We start from the raw sequence: 25,146 nt of genomic DNA, 5'->3' as shown, positions 1-25,146 counted from the left end.
GACTGATGAAATGAGAGTACAATGTAATTAAATAAGGCACTCCCGAACTTGAAAGTGATGCAAATTAATTCAATGTGCATGAAAAAAAAAAACGTTTTCAGTCTACAACGGACCTTCCTCAGTTGCACATTAGTGGAGTGGACTGGAGGCATAGGATGGCGTGAGGCGTAGTATCCACCGCTGCATGGACGGCAGCCCCTATGCAGCGGTGGATACCGCGCTTCATGCCATCCTATGCCTCCAGTCCACTCCATTAATGTGCAACTGAGGAGGGTCCATTGTGGACTGAAAACATTTTTTTTCATGCACATTGAATAAACTTGCATCACTTTCAGGTTTGGGAGTGCCTTGTTTAACTACATTGTACGGCTTTGGAACCTGAAGAGCCCCCCTATTTCTCTTGACATCCCTACAAGGAAGGGCCATTTCTTTTTTCTACTATGATGAAATGAGAGTGACTTTTGATGGGTCAGATGGATGGGCCAAAGGCTGATCAGTAAAGGGCAGAGAGCTCCACACCGACTCAGATGCCAGCAAAGTCGAGGTGGGGGACTGGTATGGGCTGGTATCATCAAAAATGAACTTGTGGGACCTTTTCGGGTTGAGGATGGAGTGAAGCTCAACTCCCAGACCTACTGCCAGTTTCTGGAAGACAACTTCTTCAAGCAGTGGTACAGGAAGAAGTCGGTATCGTTAAAAAAAACATGATTTTCATGCAGGACAATGCTCCATCACATGCATCCAATTACTCCACAGAGTGGTTGGCCAGTAAAGGTCTTAAAGATGAAAAAATGATGACATGGCTCCCTTGTTCACCTGATCTGAACCCCATAGAGAACCTGTGGTCCCTCATAAAATGTAAGATCTACAGGGAGGGAAAACAGTACACCTCTCGGAACAGTGTCTGGGAGGCTGTTGTGGCTGCTGCATGCAATGTTGATCGTAAACAGATCAAGCAACTGACAGAATCTATGGATGGTAGGCTGTTTAGTGTCATCATAAAGAAATGTTGCTATATTGGTCACTAATTTTTGGGGGTTTTGTTTTTTCATGTCAGAAATGTTTATTTCTAAATTTTGTGCAGTTATATTGGCTTACCTGGTGAAAATAAACAAGTGAGATGGGAATATATTTGGTTTTTATTAAGTTGCCTAATAATTCTGCACAGTAATAGTTACCTGCACAAACAGATATCCTCCTAAGATAGCCAAATCTAAAAAAAAAATCACTCCAGCTTTCAAAAATATTAAGCTTTGATATTTATGAGTCTTTTTGGTTGATTGAGAACATAGTTGTTGATCAATAATAAAAAAAATCCGCTAAAATACAACTTTCCTAATAATTCTGCACACGGTGTAGATAAAGAGACATGGACAGGATGGTGTCAATATAGAAAAAGAAAGTTATAAGTGTTGATACAATTGGGCTACAGTTGGTAAGACATGGGAGAAGTAAGGAAATGGAGCGGGTTTTTTTTCTTGCATAAAATATAAGTAAATGTTATATAATATTTACTACAATATTGTTGTGTTTTAATTATAGTTGTATTGAATATAATGTAATATACAATGATTGACTAACAAGGAAAGTTTTTAACCTTGATTTTCTATTTACCCCTTGAAGCTTTCATACAGGATTCTGCAATATTTATATCAACCTATAATTTATATTCTATTTCTATTATTCTCCATATTAACTGATCATATAGGAGTCTGTGTGTATATTTTAAGGGGTCTGACTTCCAGTAGCAGCAGATTATGATTAAGGACATTTCCCCAAACTGCGTTTTCCCCCTGTAGTGCCTCTATTAACAAATGTTTTCATTGTGTAATTGAATAACTCTTGGATTTTAGCCAGGAACTTGTCTCTAATGTTGATTTTGCATCTTCCAACCAATTAATGTCAACCTAAATTTTTCTAAGCTTATCACATACAATTTAATTTAATTTTTGTGTTGTTTTACTTTGCTGTGTACCTTTTATTTATGCTCAAAGTTTACTAACCTTTATAAGATCTCACTTTCTTCTTAGCTATAAACATCATCTCTGTCTTGTGCCTCACGTGTTTAAGTGGTTCCCTTTTCCATTGCACATAGTCTCTTGTCATCCATGGTAGCAGAGAAACTTCAAAAGGCTTGATTCGCTGCTTGCAGTGGAAGTTGCATCTCGGAAGAAGTGAACTTTTCTTCAATATTGAATGAAAAACTATGGATAAAAAGCACAATCGGGTCTTATCGAAACATACCAGAAGAGAGGCAAACCGCCCACCTGGTCAGGTTGTCACCCAAAACCAGTGTAAATTGCATGTACAGCTGCAACAGAGACCACGTGCCATAAGGACTAAGGTGCAAAATCCAGGGGAAAACAGGAATAAAAATGTAGGTAATCCTGGAATGTCATCGGTGAAGGAATCCAATATAAAAGCAGAGTTGAAAGCAAAAGGGGATTTATTCAACGCGTTTCAAAGTGAACTTTACTTCTTCTTCAGGAAAGGCCACCAACATCTTCTGCAGACCTTTCCTGAAGAAGAAGTAAAATTTACTTCGAGACGCGTTGAATAAACCACCTTTTATTTTCATCTCTGCTTTTATATTGGATTCCTTCACCGACAGCAGTGCAGGATTAATTACATTTTTATTCTTGTTTTTCCCTGGATTTTCCTCAATATTACTCATCTTGAGGATATTGCCCTAATCCATTTTGAGCCTCAATTCTTATTCTGCCTTAACTACCTCTATCCCATTACATTTGCCTCATTCAAGTTTTTGTCACACTTATGTTTCCAATTTAACCAATGCCTGTTGGCTCATCGTCACACCTTTTTTCATTGTATTCCCTCCTTTTTCATACCTTTTCCACTCAAGGTTCTTTGTAAAAAGTATGGATACAATTTTGGTTATTAGCTCCATATCCTCATAGGATTGGATATAATCGCATGTTGTAATTTTGATAAAACCAGATTTCGCCTGCAAAGTAGAAGAATATTACATTTAATTGAAAGGAATCCCTAACTCAATCAAGATAATTCACTTGGATTTTTTTGTTCTTCATGATAATTTAAAAGAACAAACCTAACATAACGCACAGGGTTCATCTTAAACATTTCATATGTTGCTCGGATGACATAATCGTTCTGCCATTTTCTATTGAACTTTGAAGTAAATATTATTTAAGTTATATCATATTAGACAATTAAAATATCTAAATCTACTCAATACATTAAGCAATATTACATAAAACAGAAAAAGAGTATCTAAAATTAGATGAATAGTAGTTAAAGCAAAACAGGAATGATATCATAGATATAAGCAATATTCCTTTAGTTTGTAGAATTTCCCAGGACATACAGTATGTGCCAGGGAAGCCAGTCTGATACTCAGGGAGAGGAGGGTCCAGTTTATCTTATAGCAATCTCATCCATTTCCTGCCTTTCTTCCACAGATTGTCCGAGTATCATACAGAGAAAGTAGTATTATATCATTTCTATGGCCTGAATTCTCGATATATACTTTTAGGAATTACTACAGTTACTATATAATAAATCATCTTACATTTAAAATTAGTGGAGAGGAGCTCCTCTACATTCATATAGGGTAATTTAGAACCACTTTCTTAGGATTCATGGGGGTCCCATAGGTCAGTCCCCTAGTATTTAGGAAGCATTCTCCTATCCAAGGTGTAGGGAATAATGTAAAATCTATGTACAAAATCTTTAGAGCTGTATTATTAAGTTGTCACTTGAGTGGCTCACAGCTCTGCAGTCTTGTTGGGGGTCCTTAGGTCCTATTCCGGGGACATGTGATGGTGCAGGACTTATCCTGGATACAAATTCACACATAGCACTTTAGGTATAGTGTATCCTGTTTTTGATTTTTGTATTTTACCTGCACTTGGAGGGGGTTTTGCCGTGTCCCATAGATGCTATTGTATATGGTACACATGCTTTTCAGCTGCTATACCCTTTTTTCTCTCCTCTGATTGAGGAGTGATAGTAATCCTTGTGCTATTTATATATATTTCAACTTTGGGTGCACTATCCTGCTATAGGTACATCATCCCGTTCTCTTTTGATACTTATTTTTAAGACACGGTGATTTTATATATAGTCTGTTTGTGATTATATTTAATTAATAAACATTCTTATTTTTGCACAATATACTGAGTAGTGAAGACACTGGTTGAGCCTTACGGGTATTTTCCACGTTGCGACATCGCTAGTGCGATATCGTCGGGGTCAAATCGAAAGTGACGCACATCTGGCACCGGTAACGATGTCGCAACGTGTAAAGCCTAGATGCGCCGATAAACGATCGCAAAAGCAGCGTAAATCGGTGATCTGTGTAGCGTCGGTCATTTTCATAATGTCGCACCAATAGAGGAGATACGATGTTGTTCGTCGTTCCTGCGGCAGCACACATCCCTGTGTGTGAAGCCGCAGAAGCGAGGAACATCTCCTTACCTGCCTCCACCGGCTATGCGGAAGGAAGGAGGTGGGCAGGATGTTTACGTCCCGCTCATCTCTGCCCCTCCGCTTCTATTGGCCGCCTGCCGTGTGATGTCGCAGTGATGCCGCACGACCCGCCCCCTTAGGAAGGAGGCGGGTCGCTGGCCAGAGCGACGTCGCAGGGCAGGTAAGTGCGTGTGAAGCTGCCGTAGCAATAATGTTCGCTACGGCAGCTATCACAAGATATCGCATGTGCGATGGGGGCGGGTACTATCGCGCTCAGCATCGCTAGCATCAGCTAGCAATGTCGCAGCATTCAATGTACCCCTTAATCCGGCTAACTGGATGTCATTATCTATGGCTCGCAATTGAGATGTGTCCTTATACTCATATCCAAGGTGTAAGGAATAACATAAAATCTATGTACAAAATCTTTAGAGGTGTATTCTTAAGTTGTCACTTGAGTGGCTCACAGCTCTGCAGTCTTGTTGCTTTCTGGTTGTTGGGTGGGCAGGTACTCCACGAGTGACAGTTCTGCTACAGTCATTGTTCTGATGTCTACACTGTTTTCACTATATCTACATAAAGATAACAGTGCACTGGAACAAGCACAAAGCCCCAAAAAATGAGAGTTGGGATTAGCAAAAATAATTTGGCACCTGCTGATGTTGGAGGTTGTGGGGAAGTGGGGGAGAGGACTGCAAACTCAGGAATTAAGTCCTCAGCTTGGAAAGTAACTACTACACAAACTCGACATGGCTCTGGTGGATCTAATTCGAAACAAGCTGTACACTTTGCAAGAGAAATGCTCTCACAACAGGTGAATGACAGCAAATAGAAAAATCAAGTAATTTGCAAACTTGCTTATTTTCATGATGTCTAACTAATTAAAGCTACTTAATAACAGTAGAATACCCTTTTAATAATGAGAAAACTGTATGTTATGATTGTGTAAAAGGAGTTGATCATTGCTGCAGTAATATTAGTTCAACAATATACCATATATTATATTACATTTGCAAACTGTGTAGTTGTAATCAGAATTATTCAACTTCCATTGCAAATTAGGCTTATAAGCAATATTTAGAACCTTTCTACTATTTACAGTCTAAAGGCCGCTTTACACGCTGCGACATTGCTCAAGCGATCTCGTTAAGGTCACAGAATTTGTGACGCACATCTGGTCGCTTTAGCGATGTCATTGCGTGTGACACCTTTGAGCGATTTTGCATCGCTGCAAAAACGTTCAAAATTGCTAATCGGTGACATGGGGGTCCATTCTTGAATATCTTTACTGCAGCAGTAATGATGTTGTTTCTCGTTCCTGCGGCAGCACACATCGGTACGTGTGACACCGCAGGAACGAGGAACCTCTCCTTACCTGCCGCCCACTCGCAATGCGGAAGGAAGGAGGTGGGCGGGATGTTCATCCCACTCATCTCCGCCCCTCCGCTTCTATTGGGCGGCGGTTCAGTGGCGCTGCTGTGACGTCGCTGTGACGCTGAATGAACCGCCCCCTTAGAAAGGAGGTGGTTCGCCGGTCACAGCGACGTCGCAGGGCAGGTAAGTAGTGTGACAGGTCTGGGCGATGTGCGCCACGGGCAGCGATTTGCCCATGTCGCACAACCGATGGGGGCGGGAACCCACGCTAGCGATGTCGGTCACGATATCGCAGCGTGTAAAGCGGCCATAACAATGAAGTAAAAATAATTTAAATTGCTGAACAACAAGTACTTTTCCAAATTAAAGTGTCACTTTTACAGACTACTGAAATATCAAAATTATTCAACCCATTTATGACAAATGTCCGAACTACTTAGTATAGCATATTTGGCTGTTATGATTTGCTTCAATGTGATGCATAGCCATCAATAAAACATAATTTCGACAATCTCTAGACTTATCTCAGACTTATCTTAGATCACTCAGTCCTCTCTCCCATTTGACTCAATTTCCAGATTAAAAGAGAAAAAAAGGGAACCAGCACGATCTGAAATTGGCATGCATCATATAAAAAGTGAAAATTCACAAATTTATTCCAACTGTACTATAATACAAAAATGAGATTTTTAGCAAATAATTGATCAATTTTTTGAGCCACCCCTGCCAAAGTCACGGCAAATCTCAATAGGGGGGTCCTACTCTACATTCTGTATTTCATGTGCCATGCGGCCTCCTAGATAAAGTTAAAAGCAGAACCATAATGGAGCACACATACCTGCAACCTGTATATAGCCGCTTCCATGTTGCAAAAAAGGCACTTGTGGATAAAGACCAGCCCAGGTCCCAGCATGTGGAGCAAGCCATACACATACCAGGACTATATCAGAACTGATCCTCCCAGTGTCAAACAGCAACCATTGATAAAGGCGGACCAGATCCAAGAATGGTGCTTAATTAGCATTGCCTGTGGAAAGGGGTGAGGTAACTGAGTCTGAACAGCTACCAACAGGAGGAATATATTGCAAACCAAAATCAGGCGTGCATGGTATGGTGTTGGTCAGACACCAGATTTGTAGCATAACTACGGTCAAAACAGAGAAAAAAAGGGAACCAGCACGATCTGAAATTGGCATGCATCATATAAAAAGTGAAAATTCACAAATTTATTCCAACTGTACTATAATAAAAAAATGAGATTTTTAGCAAATAATTGATCAATTTTTTGAGCCACCCCTGCCAACGTCACGGCAAATCTCAATAGGGGGGTCCTACTCTACATTCTGTATTTCATGTGCCATGCGGCCTCCTAGATAAAGTTAAAAGCAGAACCATAATGGAGCACACATACCTGCAACCTGTATATAGCCGCTTCCATGTTGCAAAAAAGGCACTTGTGGATAAAGACCAGCCCAGGTCCCAGCATGTGGAGCAAGCCCTACACATACCAGGACTATATCAGAACTGATCCTCCCAGTGTCAAACAGCAACCATTGATAAAGGCGGACCAGATCCAAGAATGGTGCTTAATTAGCATTGCCTGTGGAAAGGGGTGAGGTAACTGAGTCTGAACAGCTACCAACAGGAGGAATATATTGCAAACCAAAATCAGGCGTGCATGGTATGGTGTTGGTCAGACACCAGATTTGTAGCATAACTACGGTCAAAACAGAGAAAAAAAGGGAACCAGCACGATCTGAAATTGGCATGCATCATATAAAAAGTGAAAATTCACAAATTTATTCCAACTGTACTATAATAAAAAAATGAGATTTTTAGCAAATAATTGATCAATTTTTTGAGCCACCCCTGCCAACGTCACGGCAAATCTCAATAGGGGGGTCCTACTCTACATTCTGTATTTCATGTGCCATGCGGCCTCTTAGATAAAGTTAAAAGCAGAACCATAATGGAGCACACATACCTGCAACCTGTATATAGCCGCTTCCATGTTGCAAAAAAGGCACTTGTGGATAAAGACCAGCCCAGGTCCCAGCATGTGGAGCAAGCCCTACACATACCAGGACTATATCAGAACTGATCCTCCCAGTGTCAAACAGCAACCATTGATAAAGGCGGACCAGATCCAAGAATGGTGCTTAATTAGCATTGCCTGTGGAAAGGTCGTAGTTATGCTACAAATTCTGGTGGCTGGTCACCACCATGCTATGCACGCCTGATTTTGGTTTGCAATGTATTCCTCCTGTTGGTAGCTGTTCAGATTCAGTTACCTCACCCCTTTCCACAGGCAATGCTAATTAAGCACCATCTTGGATCTGGTCCGCCTTTATCAATGGTTGCTGTTTGGCACTGGGAGGATCAGTTCTGATATAGTCCTGGTATGTGTAGGGCTTGCTCCACATGCTGGGACCTGGGCTGGTCTCTATCCACAAGCGCCTTTTTTGCAACATAGAAGCAGTTATATACAGGTTACAGGTATGTGTGCTCCATTATGGTTCTGCTTTTAACTTTATCTAGGAGGCCGCATGGCACATGAAATACAGAATGTAGAGTAGGACCCCCCTATTGAGATTTGCCGTGACGTTGGCAGGGGTGGCTCAAAAAATTGATCAATTATTTGCTAAAAATCTCATTTTTTTTATTGTAGTACAGTTGGAATAAATCTGTGAATTTGCACTTTTTATATGATGCATGCCATTTTCAGATCGTGCTGGCTCCCCTCTCTCTCAATTTCCAGATTGTATTCACACTCCCACCGATAAGTGCAAACACATGACAAATCTTTCATTTAATCAAGGTGCACACACCACTTGATTTGTTACATATCAACTCACTTTTCATAAAATAATATAAAAAGGAGGCATTTCCTCCAAATAATTAAACCCTGTGGAATAATACTTTCAATGTATTATAGTGATGGCAGTGTTTGTTTTTCCTTAGAATTTATATTTATATCCCATCAGCTTACCCTTTATTGTGTTATAAGATTTCTAGCAACTTGTCTGGTGAATAATAGCCCAATTCCCATGGACAATAGTCTCCGGTTGACTAATATTCTTGGAATGGCATTTGGCAACCATCTTCATCAAATTCTATCAAAGAGTTTTCATGTGGCTCAAGTCTGATGACCACAACCACCTCTTCGCAGTCTTCCAGGACTTCTTCTGAAACCAATTCTTGACTTTTAGGTATGATTAGTATCACAGTTTCATATTTTTTATGGTTGGAAGTAAACTTATGTCCATCGAGTTCAACCTATAACTTAACATGGTGAATGAGAGTAAGGCAAAACCCCATGGGGCAGACAGTAAGCGCCATAATAGGGGAAAAGATGCTTCTGGACTCCATATACTGTATGGCAATCAGACAAGTTCTCTGGATCAACACCCAATCACAGAATCTAGTGCACATAATCAGGATTATTATATTTTTCAAAAAAGGCATCCAGGCTTCTCTTAAATTTTAGTAATGAATCAACCATTACAACATCATGTAACAGAGAGTTCCATAGTCTAACTGCTTTTACATTAAAGAATCCGCATCTGTAATTATGATTAATTATTCTTTCCTCTAGACCAGACCTGGGCAAGGGGCGGCCCGCGGGCCGGATCCGGCCTGCCTTCTGTCTGTGACTGCCCCGCCGTCTTGCTGAATGTTGGAGGCGTGGCCTGATCTATGCCTCAGCCTTGCTCTCACTGCCGGGAGCTATATAACCCACAGTGCAGTGATAAGCAGCTGACACGCCCCCACTCTGCCGGTAACGCCCCCTCTTGCTGCCAGTTATGCTCCCTCTGTATGCTGATCACACTCTCTGGATGCCTTCTATGCCATCTATGCTGCTAGCCACGCCCACTTTTGCTGTCGGCCATGCCTCCTCAATGCTGGCCACACACACTCCTCGGACGCCTCTTGTCCCCTCCTCCTGCTCTGTCGATGTTGGCCACACCCCCTTTGCCTGCCCCTTCTACCCAGGGATCCTCACATGACCAGCTCATCTCCACAGCGGCCACTTCAAAAACGTTTGGTCTATAAACTGCGGTAAGTGCACCAGTAGCAGCAGGGAGAGTGCAAAAGTGGCTGAAGGAGGGGGGAGCAGGGGAGCAGCACTAATGCCTTCTCATGTCCCGCCCTGTGTCTGCAATAGAGGAAGCAGACAAACAGGGGACTCAGAGAAGGCAGGTAGAGGAGCCCTCAGACTCTGCTGCTGCAGTGCTGCCTGCCTGTGCCCTCAGCATCCCCAGGGCCAGTATGAATGCCCCACTGGCCACCACTGTCAGTATGCATGCCGCACTGGCCACCACTGTCAATATGCATGCCCCACTGGCCACCACTGTCAATATGCATGCCCCACTGGCAACCACTGTCAGTATGTATGCTCCACTGGCCACCACTGTCAGTATGTAAGCTCCACTGGCCACCACTGTCAGTATGCATGCCCCATTGGCCACCACTCTAAGTATGCATGCCCCACTGGCCACCACTGTCAGTATGCATGCCCCACTGGCCACCACTGTCAGTATGCATGCCCCACTGGCTACCACTGTCAATGTGTATGCTCCACTGGCCACCACTGTCAGTATGCATGCCCCACTGGCCACCACTATCAGTATACATGCCCCACTGGCCACCACTGTCGGTATGCATGCCCCACTGGCCACCACTGTCTGTATGCATGCCCCACTGGCCACCACTGTCGGTATGCATGCCCCACTGGCCACCACTGTCAGTATGTATGCCCCACTGGCCACCACTGTCAGTATGCATGCCCCACTGGCCACCACTGTCAGTATGCATGCCCCACTGGCCACCACTGTCAGTATGCATGCCCCACTGGCCACCACTGTTGGTATGCATGCCCCACTGGCCACCACTGTCAGTATGTATGCCCCACTGGCCACCACTGTCAGTATGTATGCCCCACTGGCCACCACTGTCAGTATGTATGGTCCACTGGCCACCACTGTCAGTATGTATGCTCCACTGGCCACCAGGGCCAGTATGTATGCTGGTGGCCAGTATGTATGCTCCACAGGCCATAAGGGCCAGTATGTATGCTGGTGGCCAGTATGTATGCTTCACAGGCCCCAGTAATGTGTATGCCCGTTACTGACCCCAATAATGTCTATGCCACTTCCTGACCCCAGTAATGTGTATGTCCCCCACTGACCCCAGTAATGTGTATGTCCCCCACTGACCCCAGTAATGTGTATGCCTCCCACTGACCCCAGTAATGTGTATGCCCCCCCCACTGACCCCAGTAATGTCTATGCCCCCCCACTGATCCCAGTAATGTGTATGTCCCCCACTGATCCCAGTAATGTGTATGCCCCCCCACTGACCCCAGTAATGACTATGCCCCCCACTGACCCAAGTAATGTCTATGCCCCCCACTGATCCCAGTAATGTGTATGCCCCCACATTTTCATTGAATCTTTGTATTGTTTAACTTACTGTTTGCTTATGAAGGGATAGTATATATACTATATACAGTATTGGGTAGAACTGAGCTAATTATATTAGTCTGGCCCTCTAAAACCATCCCAATTTCTCATGTGGCTCCATGGGAAAATTAATTGCCCACCCCTGCTCTAGACTTAGTTGATGCCCCATTGCAGGCCTAGGTGTAAAAAGATCATTAGAAAGGTCTCTGTATTGTCCTCTCGTATATTTGTACATTATAATAAGATGGCGCCTAAGCCTTTTAAAAATCCATATAGACAACATCCACTGCATTTCCCTGATTTAGTCTGGAACTTACCATAGAAGCTGTTCAGATTAGTTTAACAAGACTGATTCCTCATAAACCTGATACTGGGTCATGAGGTTATTCACCTTGAGATACTCCATGGTAGGAAACCCTCAAATATTTTACTGACAGTAGAGGTTAAACTTACCAGCCTATAATTTCCAAGCTCAGATTGTCTTCTCTTTTTGAATATGGACACCACATTTGCAATGCGCCACTCCTGTGGTACAGACCCTGTTATCATGTAATCTGTTGAATATTAAAAATAGTGGTCTGTCTATCACCATTCTTAATTCCTGCAGTACCCAGGGGTGTATGCAATCCAGGCCTGAGGATTTGTCTACTTTAGTGATTTTGAGGCAGCACCATACTACCCTGCTGGGAAAAAGGCAGTTAGTAAATTGGCTTCTCCTTCATCCTCTTCCAATATTTCACCCAGACTATTTTTGAGGGGGCAAACACTATAACTTTTGAGTTTCTTACTGTTTTTATAGTTGAAGTGTCATGATCCATGCCTGGCTCAGCCGTCTCTGAGCCATGGTTTGTATCCCTTCTCTAGGTTACAGGTCTTTTAGGGGTTAATTCATTCTGCCTCGCTCTGGTGCCAGGCTGCTATATCCTGGTGCTGCTCCTCCTGAGTGTCGTCAGTGATATGTCCGGCTCAGCTGTTTTATCACTCCGGTGAGTGACCTTTGTTCTGTCCTGAGCCATCCTGTCGTCAGTTTTCCCTCTGACACAATCTGACCTCTGTTCTCCCTCCTGACATGACCTGACCTGTTCTCCCCGACTTGTCCTTGTCTCCACTGTCTCCCCTCTGGTCCCGCGTCCTCCTCTGTTCATCCATCCTGCTTCCTGACTCCCAGACCTCTTTACCTGTATCCTCGTTCTTGTCCTCCCTTCCGTCTCCTTCTTCTCCTGTATTCTTGACTTCCCGGCTCCAGACCCATGACATTCACTTGACTGCGTTTTGCTCGACAAGACCTCCTGTTGCAGACCCGACTTGCTGACTACTCTACTGCCCTCTAGTGGATTATCTGCTTACTGCTCACTTAAGTTAGCTTCAATGCTTTCCTTCAGTGCAGTGTCACATTTTACCAGACTTGTTTGCTACTCTATTGCCTAGCTTGCAGCAGTGCCCCCATACTATAGCGTGACATGAAGAATAATTTTGGATTTTGCTTCCACCTGCTTGTCTAAGAAACATTCAGTGCCTTTGTTATCTTTTTGTTTCCTTTTCCTCATTTGTTAAAGGTACTAGTGATTTGAAGTCTATTACAAATAAGCAGTGGGCTAAGATTCCTTACTAAGGAATCCTTAGGAACACAGTCATAAGCTGATGTATGGCTATGCATACATTTGCAGTAAATCTTAACAGCCAAAGGTTACTCTATTAAGTCCTGAAGATGCTTGTAGTGTTACACTTTTGAATTTGTTTTTGTTTCATTGGTTTATTGCAAAAAGCAGAATGGGTGGATATTTAGCTAACAAATCCAATTTTCTATTTTTTTGTCATTTACTCCTCATATCGCCCTCTCCAGTCTTCTGATGATTCACTTGTATCCTCATCTGTTATCAATATTTTTTCTCTACTTTTAGAAATGATTAATCAACAGGAAGTAAGAGCTGCAGCTGGCTGCTCACTTCATATTGATCATTTGTGCAGAGGGGGGGAGAGAGACACAGGCAGTGATTGGGCACGGGGTTTGACTAATGTCAAAACCTCACATGAGCCCCAGGAACACAAGCGTGTCACTAGTGTGCCCCAGCCTAATTGGATCCTGAGGGGATATGGGATCAGAAGGTCCCAGTGTGTTGTTGATCTCAGATGCACTTTAGTGATTGCTCGTCATTTACTCTGAGTTTAAGCATATTTAGTTACATCTGGAATTGAAGGGGTTAAGGTTTATTTCTATCCTGTAGTGATCCTACAGGTAGTTGTAATCTCAGCTGCAGCCACTCCCTTTTGCTATATGTATCCACTCATCACTCCTTTCTTTGTTGACTATAGCTCATACCTAACATTACCATGTTGAAGGATCTTGTCACTGCATAGCTGTGGTGCTGTTTCTATTGCACCTGCAAAGGTTCCTTCTGAAGAAACCTTGGAGTGCTTAGCCTTTCGTCTTCAACTACCTTAAGTATTTAAAATCCGTAATGTTTTTCATTGCTCAAGAAATATGTATCGTGTTTGAAGCCATCACTCTTACAGCCACCTCCAGTTATTATTGATAGTAATCTAGAGTTTTAGGTGGTAAGAATTGTGGATTCTCGTTTTGTTTGCCATTCTCTCCAATATCAGGTACTATGGAAGGGTTCTGGTCCAGAAATAAGGATGTGTGTACCCTTATTGGAAGTTAATGCCAGTAGATTAGTACATTTCTTCCATCGGTCTCATCCAGACAAACCTGGTCCTGAGGCCCCTTGTAGTAGGGGGTACTGTAATGAGTGTGTCACAGCCTGATGTGATCTCGGGGGGGATCTGGGATCAGAAGGTCACAGCATGTTGTTCATCGCAGATCTGCTTTATATCCATCCTGTACTGAAGGGGCTAAGGTTCATTTCTATCCTGCAGTGATCCAAAAGGCAGTTTTAATTTCAGCTGCAGACACTCCCTTCTGCTATAAGTATCCACTCCTCACTCTTTCCTTTGCCGGCTGTAGCTCATACTTAAGCTGACCAGGTTGAAGGAGCTCATCACTGCATAGCTGTGGAGTTGTTTCTATTGCAGTTGAAAGGGTTCCTACTGAAGAAACCTTGGAGTGCTTTTCTTTGTGTCTTTCTCCACCTGTTTATCTTATATACTTTGTGCTGTCTTATTCTAGTGGCGAGGCAAGTGTTTCGGTGGCCCTCAGTAGTCAGGGTAAATTAAGGCATGTGAGGAAGGACCCATCTAGGGACAATAGAGAGTGCAGGGATCAACCTCAGGTGAGTGTTATGAGGTGACCCTGCTCCCCTCTCTCTAGCACAAGGGCCTACCATTGTATTTTGTACCCTTTCTGTAGCATCACTCACCAGGGGTTTTCCCCTGCCTTGGCGTATCACTGTAGGAGGGGGGAAAATAGCGCCCACTCCTATGAAGGTAGTGCTATTATATTGTAATTATACTGTATATAAAGCAGGATGTAGCCGAGTGCAAGGGATGCGGCATTTGGTTTCACTTAGCAGACGCAGGCTGTATACGTGTTGTAGCAGAGAAATGTATTTGCTTATAAACTGTAAATAATGTGTAATGTGGAGTACTGGTCCCTCGTGCTATGGTAGGCAGGACACATAGTACAGGGTAAGGGGTGTTGCAGATATAGGGTTAGAGGTAGCAAGTAGCGTTAAGGTGGTAACTAGGGACCAATCAGCAGGAGTGTGGAGTAGTAGCAGTTAGATATGTAATAGGATAGAGCAGAGACATAGGAAGTTTAGAGAGAAGGTTGCCTTCGAGACATAGACAGAAGGGCGGAGAGAATGCAGAGGGTTTTAGAATGTATGTAGGAAGTGGTTAGTTAAGCAGCAGCAGCTGAAGAGTACAGATGAGGTCCATAGCTGGGACCTGTCCAGATAGGGAGAAATCCTCCCATGTACCAAGATCTTACCCAGAGGACGGGCAGTGGGGCGTCCTGAGACCGGTGGGACATCAGGGTAGTGAGACTGCCGGCGCGACCCTGAACTGGTTGGAAGCAGCCACGCGTCCAGGGGCAAGTGTGAGATATGGCAGCCACCAGGAAAAAATACTGAAGGAGCAATGTTACATAGGACTCAGCTGCTGGAGGTTAGTGCCTGGGGCGAGTGCCAGGAACAGAGACGGTTCCCCCGAGAAAGAATAGACACCGTACGAGTGATCCTAAGGGCCTTAAGCATAAGAAGAAGAGTGATCTGCAATAAAGAGGTTTCTGATTTGTTTATCAGAGACTGACGTGTTTATTCTCGTCCATCTCCTGCCTCTGGTGAGGACCCTGCAAGAAAGAATGGAAGTAATGCCAAGCATAATGGTTGATACCTCCGGCTCCACCAGGAGCAACACACGCACATTGATATTATCTGAAGCAGGAGAACGAACCGTCAGCCATCACCTGACTCTCCTCTGAAAGTGGCGCTGCAAGCAGGGTAAGCCTGTGTGTCCTGGCCCTATGGGCTTAAAGAAGTTGAAATGGCAATCTGTGCCTCATGTGCTGCTGAAACTGGAGAAAATGGCTGCTGCTGCATGGCAACGAAGACCAACTCATCGGGGGTGTATTAGTTGCGCAGGAGCGCAAAGTTGTGCCTGGCCTCAGGGAGGGCCAAAGGCTAAATAACTTCCTTTGAAGGCGCGGTTGAGAGTGTGTCCCTACCCGAAGTTGTCTAGAAGTTTGCAATGGGCGCAGGCGGTGAGAAAACAGGTGGAGTGGCTGGAGGAGGCCCACCCTTCCCGGCGTGGCCTGGGAGAAAGACTTACCCGCCAGAAAGACACGCACATATTATCTGAAGCAGGGGAACGAACCATCGTCCATCACCTGGCTCCCCTCTTCATCACCACACAGGTGTTTCTGCTGAGTTGTGCTGTTCACAGAGAGCCCACTTGTATTGGATGGGACTCCTGTAGTCACATTGTATCACGGGCGTGTCACTGGTCTTTTTCAAAATGCTTTTTATTGTGTGTTCAAAAAGGGAAAAAATGGAAAAATAGTTGAGGACATGTTGTTCAATCGACGTATCCGTGACAACCCTAGCCTTTTTCAAGATAAACATGTCTGCATATAAAAAGAAATAATATTGTCAAAACAATAAAACATCAAGAATACAGTAGTGTACATAATTCACAAAAATTACAATTGGTCAGTGAATATCAACACAGATGACAATAACAATAAAAAGTCTATATTTAGAATTTGTAGTGATAATGTTATTGGAAATCGATGATTTATACACAATCAGTGAAAAAAAAGGGCACTTAATATTGGTGGTAGGAGGAAGCAATGAAAATACAGGACGTACCAGGATGTGAAACTGGACAAAAACAATATAAAAAGCCTTAGGTGAAGATACGTATAAATGTGGACAGCGTATGCCTAGTGGGGAAAAATTAAATGGTTAATACGTTTGTAATGTACCTGGAGGAAGGAAAAGCAGAGAATTATGATTAAGATGCTACGGCCGGGATGGAAAATACCTTTTAAGCTATGCCAAATGAATAAATAAATAGATGGCATCTACGAGCACCCCAAGACCTGAGGATGCAGAGGAATATGTGATGAGCTAGAATATAATGGTAACTTGGCATATAAATGGCGGAGAAAACTCTATACCATAGAGGGCCTGTTGTATAGGTAAAAAAACATTTACAGGAATAGAGGGTCACTGTGGAACTAAACGTGGGCTTTATAAGCCTATGGGAGAGGAGATAAAAAAACTGGGATACGTGTCTAGTGATAGGTGAACAGGAAACAGTGCAACTTCAGCTACCGTGCGGTACCTTATAGCGAAAAATAGAACACTCGTGTTAGTGTGTAAACTAAGGATGTACAGTAGATCGTCTCACTCCGTGGGGTACTGAGGAATGGTAAAATAATGCATATGAAAGAGATGAAAGACTATGTATACCAATGTGTGTAAAAATAGGTAGACAACACATTCTGGTTTGTGGGGATGGCTCAAAATCCCAAAATGGAAAAGCAGCGTTCCTGCTTTGAGAAGCTTGAACAAATTTTATGTCACTTGAAAATAATGCAGCAGGGACGCCTGTAGCCAATAGGGGCCATTATCAGACCCAAATCTGTGAGATAATGGTATAAATTGGTAGGAAAACAAGTCAACCAAAAGCTGTTAAATCTAAAATGAAAAAACGAATACAATACCAAACCAATATGGAAGGCAGGTTCAGAGGAGTATACGAAAAGTATATACACAAGTTGTACAGCAGAAAACAGCAAGCACCCGGGCCTGTAAATATGAGGGTAGATAAAAGACATGGATAAAAGTAATGATACATACCATTGGTGGGTTGTTTGGCAAACGCACCTGGTGATAATAGGATACTGAAATACACAGTGGTGGCAGCGGTGCTGGCTGTTTACGGTTAACGTTCTTATAAAGAGCAGTGGTGGTGTGGGAGTGACAATGTCCGTGTGATTTCCGGGTAGTGGAATGCAGGTGGAATGCACGCTGGTGCATGCACACTCACGGGTGGGCGACTACGCGGGTGCGCTCAATGTTAGGGAATAGGAGAGTGAAGAGATTAGGTCACCGGCAGGAGGGAACAATGCAGCATGCATTGCCCTGTAGATGGGGGTAATCAAGCCATCTAGAAACAATGGAAAAAGGAGTAAGTGTAATGTTCCAAGGAGTAAATAGAACATAGGCAATGCATCAATAGTAAAAGGACATATGATCTATTGCTTCTATAATGTATAGTGCCATTATTACAATAGTAATAGGAGATTAAAGAAGACTATACAGTAGGTAAAACATAAAGAAGCCATATATAAAAAAGGATTATACAGTATGGAACAAAGACAGTAATCCACTAAAGGATGTGCTCAAAGTGCTGCCCATTGTGTTGAATTGTCAGCACGATTCTCTTCTCCCACTCTTGACACACTGAGAACAATACCACAGAAGAAATGCTACCACAGGCCTCCTGTATCCGTTGTTTCAGGTACCCGACATCCTGGATCCAGGATCTGCGGTATTAAGGCCCCGTCACACACAGAGATAAATCTTTGGCAGATCTGTGGTTGCAGTGAAATCATGGACATATTGTTCCATTTGTACACAGCCACAAACCTGGCACTGATTGTCCACAATTTCATTGCAACCACAGATCTGCCAAAGATTTATCTCTGTGTGTGACAGGGCCATAACTCTTGGGGTACCTTCACACTTAGCGATGCAGCAGCGATCCGACCAGCGATCTGACCTGGTCAGGATCGCTGCTGCATCGCTACATGGTCGCTGGTGAGCTGTCAAACAGGCAGATCTCACCAGCGACCAGTGAACAGCCCCCAGCCAGCAGCGACGTGCAAGCGACGCTGCGCTTGCACGGAGCCGCCGTCTGGAAGCTGCGGAGACTGGTAACTAAGGTAAACATCGGGTATGGTTACCCGATGTTTACATTATTTACCAGCGCACACCGCTTAGCTGTGTGTGCAGGGAGCAGGGAGCCGCGCACACTGCTTAGCGCTGGCTCCTTGCTCTCCTAGCTGCTGTACACATCGGGTTAATTAACCCGATGTGTACAGCAGCTACATGTGCAGAGAGCCGGAGCCGGCAGCACAGGCAGCGTGAGAGCTGCAGAGGCTGGTAACTAAGGTAAATATCGGGTAACCACCTTGGTTACCCGATGTTTATCTTGGTTACAGCTTACCTCAGCTGTCAGACGCCGGCTCCTGCTCCCTGCTCGCTTCATTTGTCGCTCTCTCGCTGTCACACACAGCGATCTGTGTGTCACAGCGGGAGAGCGCGTTTGAAGAAAACGAACCAGGGCTGTGTGTAACGAGCAGCGATCTCGCAGCAGGGGCCAGATCGCTGCTCAGTGTCACACACAGCGAGATCGCTAATGAGGTCACTGTTGCGTCACAAAAAGCGTGACTCAGCAGCGATCTCGGCAGCGAGCTCGCTGTGTGTGAAGCACCCCTTGGTGTGTCAAGAGTGGGAGAAGAGAATCGCGTTGACAATTCAACACAATGGGCAGTACTTTGAGCACATCCTTTTAATGTGTTACTGTCATTGTTCCATGAGACAAATGTGTCAATAACTCGATAATGAATAAAGCTCCATTAAAAATGAGCGGAGGAAACCAGGTGATCCAGCTCTACTGGGGCAAAGTCCGGCATGCACGGATACACTCTGACAGTGCAAGGGTCCAATGAAAGAGAAGAAAAAATGTCCAGCTTCCGGAATAATAGTAAAACTGCTGCAATTTTATTTAAGGACGTAAAAATTGACACAGTGACAAAAATAGGGAGCCCATATGTGGCATAAGGTTACGCGTTTCGAACGCTGCCTGCGTTCTTTGTCAAGCCTAAGTGAATAGATCTTGCTCACAAGTATTTAAACTCACTCCTACCAATGGGAGGAGTGTGCTTAATCAGAAAACACATGTGCCAACAAATGGCACTTGGTAGGAGTGAGTTTAAATACTTGTGAGCAAGATCTATTCACTTAGGCTTGACAAAGAACGCAGGCAGCGTTCGAAACGCTGGACATTTTTTCTTCTCTTTCATACACATCATTGTTTTTCTTGTGCAATTCTGTGTTTGATGTGTCACATGACCCCCTTCCCATTGAAAAAATTAAAGTTGAATTCAAAATGGCGGCTTTGCTGCCATGGGTGTCACCCGGCCTCAAATGTTTGGACTGTCCCATGAACTAATATACTACAAACAGTAATGTGATATCAGCAACTACTTCCATTTTCTCAGGGTGTATCCATACTTATGGCCCGCCCTGTATAATGCCGAGCACAAGTACTGGATAACAGAGCAGGTGATATGTAGATGTGGCTGCAGTGAAATGGATGAAACTTGAAGACAACGTAAGAACAAGTTAGTCTGCAGCCTTTCTAAATTTTAGTGAAAATTAGGTTACCATTTAAGTATTTTAAGCAGTGGGAGGGATATACTCTATAAGATTGCTGTAACATAGCCCCCTGTGTGAAATTGTGTTTATATAAGCAGACACTGAAGTAAAAAAAAATCACCATGCATACATTCTATCTATGTAATATAATAACCTTGTGGCACAACCATAAATAAATAAATCCACATATCATTGGCATTTCCATCCATAGAACAATAGCAGAAATTCCTGATAATTATGGCATTATGTAGCTAAACAATGTACTGTTTATATGCTTACTATGCAGTTTTATTAATGTGGTATTGTATAAGTCTCTCATATGCTCGGCACATGTTCTCTACAATTGTTTTTTCCAGAGCTATTTTTATTACAAAAAGAAAGACATTGCAATTGCTAACATGATCTACCTTTGTAATTCCTGATTTCATCTACCGTCATAATTCTGTCCCAAACTGACACAATGAAAGCAATTTCTAAGAAAATGCAATATTTTTTTTTGTCTTTTAGTTAACGACGTGTACTTTGGATGGAAAGCTACAGACTTATGTTCCTTGAAAGAAGAGATAGCAGGCAATGGCATGACATGTTTATAAGGTCAAGGGTCCCATGTAACATCTGTATTTCAATTATACAATCGTAAATATGAAATAAACTTTGAAAATGTAAAACGAAGCAATTATGTTGCACAATTCTTTTAAATAACTAAGTATTTGCTGAAAATGTAGTTGTGTGATCAAAGATGAAAGCTTTTAAGACAGTCAGGACACATGAATGGGGATGAGCAAACCCAAACTGTAAATTTCAGGGTCCGTACCAGACACTTTTTGTCTGGTGCTGAACCCCAACCACAAGACTTCTTACTGTACGTTACTGTTTGGGTTTGTCACACGAATAAAGCTTGTTGAAATGTTGCAGATCAGCCAATGAGCAAGCTTTTAGGCTGTGGGCACTTCCTGAGCCATCGGAGCCATCCCAAGTATTGGCATGGCTTTGATTGGCCAGGGAAGTCACAGTAAAAATAAGAGATAAAAAATAGTGTTGCCTACAAATATAAAATTAAATGGTAGTAAGAGCAGGATGGTTGTACATACAGTGTTTCCCGGAGGATCACACTGAGGCCAAACTCACTCCTGGGCCCACTTATTAAGGTTCATTAATATTCACTGCTTCCCCCGCCCACCCTCTGTGCCAGTGTCTGTGATTGATTGCAGACTGCTAAACACACCCCCCACCCTGTGTCCACATCTGTGATTGATTGCAGTCAGTTTGCTGTATGGTAGTCTAAAATGAAATAAGTAAATCATGTTAAAAAATCACAAAGACTCCCACCATATTTTGATAGCCAGCATGAATAAAACAATATCTACAGGCTGCTGCCAACACTTGTGAGCTTTACCGTGGTTGGATATCAAAATAGAGGGGATTCTGCATTTTTTTTTTAATTATTTAAATAAATAGTTTAAAAAAAGGCGTAGGGTGCCCCCATTTTTGATACCCAGCCACGGTACAGCAGACAGGTGGCGGCTTGTATTATCAGGATAGATGGAGCCATGAAAATTTGCCCCCGAGCCTAAAAATACTAGCCAGCAGGTAATACTTACAGCAATAAAAGCAGTTGTAAACTGCCCAGGCCAAAAAACTAATGCACTAACAGGATGCAGTCAAACCCCCTGCCACTATTGTGCATTTTATCATCCAGCAATCGTCCCCTCCATTTTTTGGAGGTGTGTGTGTGATTTGTGCCTCTTTCACCTGTGATGCCTCCACCTACTGGGGGTTTGGCTGCATCCTGTTAGTGCATTAGTTTTTTGGCCTGGACAGTTCACAACTGCTTTTGTTGCTGTAAGTATTTCCTAATCTATGGAGGATATTTATTCCTCTTTTTGTTGTATATATGTACATATTAGTGTAGGGACCCACAAGAATGAGGATCCGTGATGTGGATTGTAGGCTTCTGTATTGTGGCCATAATACCAACTAATACCTCATATATATTTTATATATATTTTTCTGCACATAACATTTTATACAGGATGCAGCCTGGCCCCTTCATGTAAGGCCTTGCTTAGTAGAGTTTCTATCCCTGTAGGGTGCACATAAGTGCTGGGGCAGCCCACCTAGTCGAATAGTATGGGCGTTTAATAGGCTGCTGGCCAGTTACTTTGCACCTGCATGTGTGAACGGTGCCCTATGCAAGCCACTAGTGTGCATTTTATCATCCAGCAATCGCCCCCTTCATTTTTTTGGATGTGTGTGTGATTTGCTCCTCTTACACCTGTGATGCCTCCACCTACTGGGGGTTTGGCTGCATCCTGTTAGTGCATTAGTTTTTTGGCCTGGGCAGTTTACAACTGCTTTTGTTGCTGTAAGTACTAGCCAGCAGGTACCAAAAATTGTCACATCAGATTAGGTGTGCTAATTCTGGCACTTCACCCGACTCATCCCGATTGCCCTTGTGCAGTGGCAATGAGGGTAATATAGGGGGTTAGTGGCAGCTGTGATTTGTCAAAAAAAATGACAGCTGAAATGAAATCCTGGATTAGTAATGGGAGGTGTCTATGAAACACCCTTATTACTAATCCTGTAGGTGACAAGAATAAAACACAAACATCCACAAAATCTTTAATTTGAAATAAAATACATATACCCCTTTTCATCCCTTTTTTAACCCTAAAAACACAGCCTTGTAGATGTAAGCCATACGAAGTCCCATGATGATCCTCAGCTACACTACATCCTGACCTTAAAGAGAGGGATAACATGCTGGCTTTCCGCAGGCCCAAGGAATTACTGAGAAGGTGGACCTGGCTGAGAGCAGGTGACATCACTTAGTTCATCAGAGGTCATACCTGGGTTCGCACAGTGTGACCTCACCTGACCTGACTGCTGACAGTCTGGCAGTCACTTTCACTTTCAAAGTGTGGGCTGTAGGGGTGCCAGTCATGGCTGTCCCCTGTACTCTGACAGTCTGGCAGTTACTTTCACTTTCAAAGTGGGGTTTGTCAGAGTGTGGGTAACGGTCATTCCTCGCACTCTGACAGTCACTTTCACTTTCAAAGTGAGGGCTGTCGGAGTGTGGGTCATGGCCATGCCTGCACACTGGCAGTCACATTCAAAGTGCAGGCTGTCAGAATATGGGTTGCGGTTGTTCCACGCACTCTGGTAGTCTCTTCCACTTTCAAAATGTGGGATGTCGGAGTGCAGGTCGCGGCCATGCACTGCATTGTGGCAGTCACTCTCCCTTACAAAGTTCGGGTTGTCTGAGTGCAGGTCTTGACCATGCCCTGCCCTCCAGCAGTCATTTTCACTTTCAAAGTGCGGGTTGTTGGAAAGCCGGTCACGGCCGTGCCCTGCACTCTGACAGTCTGGCAGTTACTTTCCATTTCAAAGTGTGGGCTGTCTGAGCGCAGGTCGCAGCCATGCCCTCGAGCAGTCACTTTCACTTTTAAACTGCAGGCTGTTGGAGTGTCCCTGCAATCCAATAGTCTGCCAGTCACTTTCACTTTCAAAGTGCTGGCTGTCAGAGTGCGGATCACGGCTGTGCCCTGCACTCTGGCAGTCATTTTCACTTTCAAAGAACAGGCTGTCAGTGTGTGGGTTGTGGTCGTTCCCCACACTTCGACAGTCACTTTCACTTTCAAAATTCGGGCTGTCAGAATGTGGGTTGCTGTTGTGCTCTTGCAGTCCAATCTGATGAGGTCACACCGTGGGAACCTGAGTGTGACCTCCGGTGAACTGAGTGATGTCACTTGCTCAAAGCTGGGTGCCACTTGTCAGTGATTCACGGAACCTGCAGAGATCGGACATGTTTTCCCTCTCTGCAGATCCTGTATGTAAGAGAGCTGGGGTTCATCTTGGGACTTTGTATGGATTATGTCGGATCTGCAAGTGTGTTTTTAGGGTTAATAAGAGGGGGAAAGAGGGTGTGCGTATTTTATTTCAAATAAAGGATCTTTTCTGTGTTTGTGCTTTATTTCTTTTCATGTACAGGATTAGTGATAAGGGGGGCTGCATAGACCCCCTCCCCATTACTAATCCAGGGCTTGATTGCAGCTGACAAATCACACCTGTCATTAACCCCTTATATTACCCCAATTGCCACTGTATCAGGGCAATCGGGATGAGCTTATTATAGCGTCAGGATTGTCACATCTAATGGATCCAGCAATTCTGAGTGGCTGCGAGCTTGTATTTTTAGGGTGGGGGGGGGCAATATCCATGGCTCCTCCCATCCTAATAATACCAGCCCCCACATGTCTGCTTAACCGTAGCTGGATATCAAAAATGGGGGGGAAGGAACTCTGTGCCTTTTTTTAAATTATTTAGTTTAAGATCCAGCCACAGTAAATCTCACAGGTGGGGGCTGCAGCTTGTAGGTGTTAATCTACTGGCTATCTAAATAGGGCAAGAGCACATGTCATTTTTTTAAAAATATTTATTTATTTCTTTTTACACAACTGTACAGCAAACTGACTGCACCCTGTCATAGACGCAGACACAGAAGAGTGTGTATAGCAGTCTGCAACCAATCACAGACACTGGCAAAGAGGGAGGGCATGGGAAGCAGGGAATATTGATGAACCCTAATATGCAGGCCCAGAAAAGAGTTTGACTGCAGTGTGATCCTCCGGAAAACACAGTATGTATAACTATTTTGCTTTCACTTCTATTTAACTTCAATTTGCAGCCACTTAATGCTTACGATGGCCATTTTACAGTCCCGAAATTCTCGTCCCAATTGACTTGTATGGGGTTCGTTGTTCAGGGTCAAGTTCAGTGTCAAGTTCAAATGTCGAACTTGAATTTTCATTTAGTTCATGCTGATACAGTGAACTCCAATATCCACAAGTTCGCTAATCACTAGAGTTGAGCGATGTTCGAGTCGAACAGTTTGCTAATTTTATGTTCGAGTGATTTTGGGGGGTGTTCGAGTCGTTCAACGAACTCGAACGATTTGCTTAAAGTTCGGCAGTTCAAGTTACGTTCGAGAACGGTTCGATCACCAAAAACGT

The 25,146-nt window shown here is 43.6% G+C and overlaps 1 protein-coding gene across 1 annotated transcript in view; it reads left to right on the top strand.

The window, feature by feature from the left end:
- WDR27 (WD repeat domain 27) overlaps window positions 1-20,738 on the top strand; it is a 954,066-nt gene extending 933,328 nt beyond the window's left edge. Inside the window, exon 24 of the mRNA XM_075339621.1 lies at window positions 20,642-20,738. Coding sequence (XP_075195736.1) covers window positions 20,642-20,689 — 48 coding nt within the window. The 3' untranslated portion in view covers window positions 20,690-20,738. The remainder of the gene's footprint in view (window positions 1-20,641) is intronic.
- The last annotated feature ends 4,408 nt before the right edge of the window (window positions 20,739-25,146 follow it).

The sequence above is a fragment of the Anomaloglossus baeobatrachus genome, chromosome 3, assembly GCF_048569485.1.
Source record: "Anomaloglossus baeobatrachus isolate aAnoBae1 chromosome 3, aAnoBae1.hap1, whole genome shotgun sequence".
Classification (NCBI taxonomy): domain Eukaryota; kingdom Metazoa; phylum Chordata; class Amphibia; order Anura; family Aromobatidae; genus Anomaloglossus; species Anomaloglossus baeobatrachus.
The sequence above is the reverse complement of the archived record's forward strand: the minus strand, read 5'-3'. Positions and strand labels throughout refer to the sequence as shown.